At 37.3% G+C, this 7,831-nt stretch overlaps 2 protein-coding genes across 2 annotated transcripts; one reads left to right on the top strand and one right to left on the bottom strand.

Annotated features, from left to right (window-relative positions):
- Positions 1–1,325: 1,325 nt before the first annotated feature.
- Positions 1,326–4,165, top strand: LOC133818095 (senescence-associated carboxylesterase 101). Its single transcript, XM_062250793.1, has 4 exons — positions 1,326–1,619; positions 1,763–2,105; positions 2,485–3,021; positions 3,181–4,165. The coding sequence occupies exons 1-4, from the start codon at positions 1,606–1,608 to the stop codon at positions 4,015–4,017; spliced, it is 1,731 nt and encodes a 576-aa protein (XP_062106777.1). The 5' UTR covers positions 1,326–1,605; the 3' UTR covers positions 4,018–4,165.
- A 391-nt stretch (positions 4,166–4,556) lies between these two features.
- LOC133814450 (uncharacterized) lies at positions 4,557–5,045 on the bottom strand. The gene has a single exon (XM_062247407.1). The coding sequence runs from the start codon at positions 5,043–5,045 to the stop codon at positions 4,557–4,559; it is 489 nt and encodes a 162-aa protein (XP_062103391.1).
- Positions 5,046–7,831: the final 2,786 nt, after the last annotated feature.

Here is a 7,831-nt window from a genome sequence, read left to right as displayed (position 1 = left end):
CGTGGTGGCCTCCTCTCACATATCAGCCTCGTCCTTAAGGGTCTCCACGTGGTGACCATGGAGCAAGGAGAGTTTGAATACGGTTGGTACGGTGTCCACGCCAGACTGGTAGCGGCAGTACAAGGATGGTACATGGTCAGGACTTCCTCAGCACGCTTATGAGGTCAGTACCTGACAAGTCGTGGAGGCATAATATGGTACCAAGACAATAGCACTTTTGCAGGCCCTGACACGTACTAGAGCAGACCACCACTCTCCCAACACCACTACCACCTGTACGGATATCCTGACAGTGTACTCATGTACTATTTTGTCCTGAGGGACCACTATGTACAAAGGAGCCATTATGTCTCCAATATAAATAGATGATCACCCCTCCAGAGGAGGGGTTGGAAAATTCATTGTATGCAAAGGCTATTGAGAAATATACCAAGGCTTACTCCATTGTTTATCTGTGTTTACTTTTCCTTAAATTTTATTCTCAGTTCTTATATAAACATCACCTGACTTACCTTTGAGTTTTCCGATCTAATTTCGTTGACGAGATTTCACCGTCAACAGCAGTATCCAATGATGAGTAGTGTTCGCCGGCAGTAGGGGGCAGTGGTAGCCGGTGGTGGTGGTGGCTGTAGGGGATGATAGTGAGTGGTTGTGGATGGGTGTGGGTGGATGGGGTGAGAGGAAGAAGATATAGTTATTAGGGTTTTTATTTTAATTTATTATTATTTTATTTTAAGGGTAAAATGAGTAATAGAAAAAATTTATTAATAAAATATATCATTTAACTAAAAACTATTGAGGTAACTCTTTGGGATTTATGCAAATCCTCAATATCTCTTACAGACATTTTTTTGGGAAGAGTAAAAAAAAATTGAAACTAGACTAAAGTGCAAATTGCACTATAAAAAAATATCATTTTGCCAAGGACTCCTTTTTTTTATATATAAGATGAAAAAATAATATAATTTTTGATGTTATTAATGAAAAGAATGAAAATACTCTTATAAAATTCTTTAATTTTAGTGGTGGTGCATGTGAGGTTATGTGATCGAGATCACTAACAATAAGAAATAGAAAATATGTTCATTATAGTAAATATTCCACGTACTGAAAATAATGGATAGCTGTCAGTGACTTCACTCATTCGATTTCCTATATCTAGATCTTTTAACCATTGTTAACGAAAATTCCAATTTTTCTGTTTATAAATCACTCATTATAATTGAAATTGTTTCTTATAATCCATCCATCTAATAAATAAAGACTAGTTGCTGCAGTTGACTTTTCGAAAGAGTATGTCAACGCCCAACATATATTCTTGCTTGCTTCCCAATCCCAAAGAGAAAAAAAGGGAAAACGTTTTTGAGAATTTTGCATGACCCTGTGGAGCCGAAAAGTCATGTATTCAGATTAGAAGTTTCCCCATATTTTTAAACGTCGACTGGACTTGGTCTTGGTCAATGGCTTCTTCCTTCTTTATTATTCCTTTATGAGTATATCTGATCATTATTGGTTCATTCATCGTATCATTCCACTTCCACACCCACCAATAATTTAGCTTTGTTTCTAGGCAGAGCTCAAATATAGAAAGGGTCAGAAATTAAGATGAAGCAGTGTCTGTAAGAATCTATAACTGTCCAAATCACTTCTTTTTAATTTTCTTTTTCTGGGTTTTGATCACAATTAAGTTGAGAGCATATTATTTCCATCAAAATTCTTACTTTTTTCTTTTTTGGGTATTGATTCATTTGATGATTTCCAGATTTAGCAGTGGTTCAGAACTGGCAAATCTGGTGGTGGGATCTGATATTCTACAACAATCATGGCAAAAGATTGAAGGTCTCAATGCCAATCCTTCGTTAGAGGGTCTCAAATTCCATAAATACCAAGTGGGAAGGCGCACCATAATAGCTTTTGTTACTTCACCATCTTCCAGGGAAGAGCTTCAACATGGCTCAAATTTGGTTCAATCTTCATCATCAACGGCCGAGGAGAGTTTTGCTCTTTTTAAATCTCTTTCCCGGAAAGACCATTTCGCTGTTACTGAAGCTGCCATTACTCTCTTCAACCAGAACCTTGACAGACTTTCTGAACTCAAAAAAGAGGTACCTTTGCTACTTCCTTTGAAATTCTATGTTCTTTTTTATGATTTATAGATTGGAGAAAGGAAGAAATTTGAATGATCGAGAAATGGCACTATTGTCAAAAATATGTTGACTTGTTATAAAGAGGACTGCGACAATGTCAATGGTTTATAGTTTGTTTTTTGTTACAAATAATAGTAGTTTATTTAATGTAGTATAGTATGATTTTTGCCAAATTTGACATAACAGAAGTCATTCTATTGAGCCAAAATCTGTGAGCTCAGCCTGGTACACTTGGTGGTATTCACCTCTTGGTTGTTTTCAATTGACAATGTGTGTGTGTGTGTGAAAATGTGACTGGTTTGGCTTTAGCTTCTTACCCTTTACACTCCAAATACAGATTGACCCTTCCAACCAACTAATTATCACTGGATGCTCTCTGGGGGGTTCAATTGCCTCGCTCTTCACCTTATTGCTGTTAGAAAGCGGTATCTTTACAAAGGACAAGGACAAGGGCAAGGGACTACTTTGTATCACTTTTGGTTCACCCCTTGTTGGGGATAGTTGCCTGCAAAACACTCTTGCTCAATTCTCTTGGAATTCTTACTTCCTGCACTTGGTCTCATACAAAGATCCCGTGCCTAGGATCTTCAAAGACCAGAATTCGGATGCTCTCAAACCATTTGGTACATTCCTTTTTTGTTCTGAAACAGGGTGTTCTTGTTTTGAGGATCCCAAAACCATTCTGGATTTGTTGGTGGAAACCGCGCCCTCACAGGAGGCTGCAACTAGTCAAGATTATAAGGAAATGTTAGACCGCCTCAGACGTAAGGCCCTGTTCAAACTCAACTCTGATGCTGACTCGGCCTCGAGTCCTTTCAGGGCAAGCATTATCACACAGCTCTCTGCCATAGGAATCAAAACTACACAACCCCAGGTAGTTAAACTAGTCCATTCATGTTTTTCATAGTTGAAAAATGGGAAGGATGTCCTTTAGACAAACCATAATGTATGATGTTCCTGTATAAACTAATAGTTCTCATCTCTGGATTTTGTTTTAGAATTCTTCTTTATGAACTCTTTTTTGTTTTTGCAGCATGAAAATCAGTCGAAGATAAATAATCTGGTTGATCAGATGGAAAAACAGGAAAGAAAGTTCTTGATGGGAAAGAACAAGTCTTTGATTACCTCGAAGAAATTGCCTGACATAAAAATGTATATGGCATATATGGAATGGTATAAGAGATGGGCCAAGGATAAGGAAAGTGGATACTATGACAGCTACAGAAGCAAACTGTTCAAAACTGATATGGATGTTGATGAGTTTTGCAAAAAACTGGCAAACTACTGGCACGACTTGGTTGAAGAAGAGGAGAAGAAACCCCATAATGGATTGTTTGCCTCGAGGCGATTCCTTTTCGCTGCTACAAATTACAGAAGGATGGTGGAACCCCTAATTATCGCCAAGTACTATGCGAAGGGAGAGAGAAACTATGAAGACATAAAGGAAGGAGGAAGAGATAGACACTTCATCCTTTTGGAGCAATGGCTTGAGCAACGGCAAGAGGGACAGAAGGAACAGAGTAGTACTCCGAATGATGGGAAAAAGAAAATGGTAGCTGAGAATCTCACTGAAGATTCTTGTTTTTGGGCCAAGGTTGAGGAGTCTATCCTTGCATTGAAAATGTTGAAGAATGCAGAATCAAGTGTTGAAGAGAAAGAATCTTCCAAAGAAAAGTTGAGGAAGTTTGAGGTTTATGTATTTGATTCACTGAAAAATTATTCAGTATCACCTGAGATATTCTTGAAAGATAGCAGTTTTAACCGATGGTGGAACGAGTACAAGAACGTTAAGGAAAGAAACCACAACTCAGACCTCACTAACTTCATGACTAATGGAAAGTATAATGAGTATGCCAAGGGAAAGTTCTAAACTAGAAGTTACATGAAGTTTCAAGTTTAAATTTTTGAGTCAAGTTTCCAGTTTGATTATATCATTATTATTACTTACCAATTAAAAGCTACTGTAATCTCAAACGTTAATAGCAAGAAGAGCTCCTAAGACGATGTTGACTCAAAAACTTAGTCACTTTTTATCATCTATGTTTCGGACCACATCAATAATCAAAACTCACAAAAAGATGAAAAAACTGGGAGGTTTTTTTGTTTTTTTTCCCCCCGAGTAAAATGCTTAGTGCGTGTTGACTTGTTCTCTTGGTGAACAAAAATGCGTAAGATTTATTATTAGACTTAACAAAAGAAGAAAGAAATCAATTTGCAATTTGTGTTTAGTCATTAATATCTTCTAATTATGCAAAAAATAAATTTAAATATTAGTATCCAATAGTTGCGTCAATGTTTACTTATTCATGTTACATTTTTTTTTTTTGGTAAATCAGATCCGTGTATTGCCCAACAATCAAACAAATTACAACATATACAAAACCAAACAAACAGGCCTGAAAAGATCTATTACAAGTTTTCAAACCAGTCTCTATCTATCAAATTTACTTTCTTTGGCATTACACCTTGTATTCTATTTTTCACAACACTTTGAATTCTTTTTGTGAGAACTAACACCGTACTAACCCTCTGATTCCATATTGCAACATTCCGGCAATGCCAGATCTGGTATACTGTAGCTGCAAGAGCTGCTGCCAGAACCTGCTTCCTAAAAGGAGAGAGCTTTGCCCTAGCAATCCATCTTAACAATTTTGGAATTGTTGTTGTAGACACCTTCCAGTCTAGCCATTCTTTTATTCTAAGGAAGCTGAGATTACTTAAATGACAGTCAAAGAATAAATGATCTCTAGTTTCCTTACTCATTCCACACACTACACATTGGTCATCGTGGGCTATCTTGAACCGGTGAAGCCTCTCTTTCACCTGTAATCGATCAAGGACCGAAAGCCATAGAATAAATCTATGCTTCGAAATGGAAAGTCTATTCCACACCTCCATTCTCCAATGGACTTTCGAATGAGATGAGCAAAGGAGAGTGTACCCTTCTTTAATTTTGTAATTACCCAAAGAGATCAATTGGAGCAAGTTGAGTTGCTTGTATGCTTCTTTTACCGAACAATCTGACGCCAGTACCAGCTACTGGAACTTGGGGCCGTATAGGCCCACCAATCCCCATCACTTAAGTAGACCGCATGTACCCATTGCACCCAAAGTGTATCTTGTTTCGAAGCCACTGCCCAAACGTACTTGCCAATAGCTGCCTCATTCCACTTGGTAATCCGCCTGAATCCCAAGTCCCCTTCACTCTTAGGACGACACATATCGTCCCAAGCTACTTGACCCGTACTGGTTGAGTCAACCATCCCTTTCCATAAGTAGTTCCTACATATTATATTAACTCTATGTAAGATCTTCTTAGGAATGATCATGATTTGCGCCCAATAAGAATGGATAGCCATAAGAACTGAGTTCACCAAAGTAGCCCTTCCAGCATAAGAAAGGTTCCTTGAACTCCAAACTCGAATTCGTTGAACCATCCTTTCAAGAATCACCTCACATTCCGCAGCTGGAATTTTCTTTGCACAAACAGGAATACCCAAGTAAGTAAAAGGAAGAGAACTTCTCTGAAAGCCTGATACTTGGATCACTCGCTGTACTTCAGATTCATTCATGTTAGCACAATAGATTGAGGTTTTTTCCACACTAGGCTGTAAGCCTGAAGATTGAGAAAAGAGCTTCAAACCTTGGAGCTATTCATGTTACATTAATTTTAGCTAGGTTTACGTGGTGATAGAATATCTATTCAAAACAATTTTTTAATTAAGATATATTTTTTAATATATATATATATATTGTAATTAGTTATATAATCGGTTTCACATTAATATTAATCAAATTAATGTGAAAATAAGGAACATTGGGTATAATATTATATATATAGGCAAATTTGACTATTGATGCATAAAAAGAGTCCATATAACAAGATGATATCAAGCTAAAAAAAACATCACATTTTTATCCTAGTATTTCCCTAGGTTCCGAAAATGTTCCTATCATAAATTTCTCTCTCTTTTGCTCCTATTGTCTTCTCCCTCTCTATCTCTTAAGCTTTCATACACAAAAAAAAAAAAAAAAAAAACAAGGCAGCCACCATTATATTAATCTTTACTAATTTTTGAGCTCATTTTTGATTTCAGATCTAGGGGCAAGTTGTGAATCCTTTCAAAGTAAGAACTTCATTTTGGATTTCGGATCTAGGGGAAAAAATCGTATGAGTAAGTATATATTTGTTATATGTAATGATGAAACTTGTTTATCTACATTGCTTGTGCTATTTCGAACAGATCTGTATATGCCTTCATGTTTTATTGTAATTTTTCACTGTCGGAATGAATTTTTGTTCCTTTCTTGGTTTTTTGTCTGCCTCGATGAGACACGATGATCGTCGATGGGCCTCGATAAAACCCTCATATGTTTATGTTAATTGGCTACTTCGATATGCCTTGATGAGACTCGATGGTCCTCGAAGGACCTCGATAAAACCCTCATACGTTTAGGGAAATTGGCTACCTCGATATGACTTGACAGTTCTCAATGGACCTTAATAGAGGCATAAACTTAATGTATGTAGTATGTGCCTCGATGGGTTCATAAGAAATTTTTTGGGCAGTCTGCCTCGATGTACCTCGATTTTACTTGATAAACCCCGATAGGTTGACCCCGATAGGTTGACCTCGATAGACCTCGACATATCTCGATAGAAATTGATTTTTTGCTGTTTTATGTTATAGTTTTAATTTTTAACCTTTTTGTTTTTTTGATATAGATTCGACTGTTTCCATATTTTTTGCATTCAATGGTGTTTGGGAATTAGAAAATAGGAATTTGATTTTTAGGGATGCTGAAAATCAAGTTCTTCCTTTGGAGAAGGGTGTGACGTATGAGCAACTGCTTGACATTCTGTATGATAAGCTTGAAGTGGATAAATGTGTGTATGACTTAAAAATTGAGGTCCCGTACACATGCCTCTCACAATCCGTCAAACCTACTGTTATAAAAAATGACAGGCATGTGCATGAATTCATTGGGTTAGCATCAAAATCTGTAGAGAAGTCGATTCCTTTATGTGTGACATTGGTTAAGAAGGGAGGTATAAGAAATGTATCAGCCTCTCCCAGCGTTAATAAAGAAGTTCGATTTGAAGAGAACATTTCTCCTCCATGTCATGGTTTCAAAGGAACTCAAAGTGAGGTTGGGACATTTTTCCCGAGACAAATCCAGACGTTATAGTCCATGATGATATCCCTGTTAGAGATCCGCCATATTTTCATGACACAGTCGTGTACGATCCCCTATGGCTACGATCCTATTGTTGATGCAACAGATCTTGGTGGGCCAGATATTAGGGCAGATTTGCCTACATAGAGTTCAGATGTTATGGTAGTTGAGGAGCGCATAATAGAAGATCGGCAAACACTTGGGACCACAGTGGTCGTTCAGGTCCAAGTAGAACCGATGATAGTTTTTTATGGAGTTCTCTATTGGACTTAGTGAAGATCGTAGAACATGGAGTGCTCTCATGTTCACCAAAGAGGATATAGAGGCCTCACATCAACATCATTCCACAACAAGCAAAGCTTCAGCAAGTTCTTTCAGAACAAGCTTGAATTGAAAACCAAAGCATCCATATTTGCGATGAAGAAATTTTTTGAGTTCATGGTAAAGAAATATGGTACTGATGTGTGGTACATTACCTGCAAGAATCATGATTGTGGTTGGAGATT

The sequence above is a fragment of the Humulus lupulus genome, chromosome 2 (genome assembly GCF_963169125.1).
Source record: "Humulus lupulus chromosome 2, drHumLupu1.1, whole genome shotgun sequence".
Lineage (NCBI taxonomy): Eukaryota > Viridiplantae > Streptophyta > Magnoliopsida > Rosales > Cannabaceae > Humulus > Humulus lupulus.
Note: the sequence above shows the minus strand (reverse complement) of the source record. Positions and strands in the feature narration are given on the sequence as shown.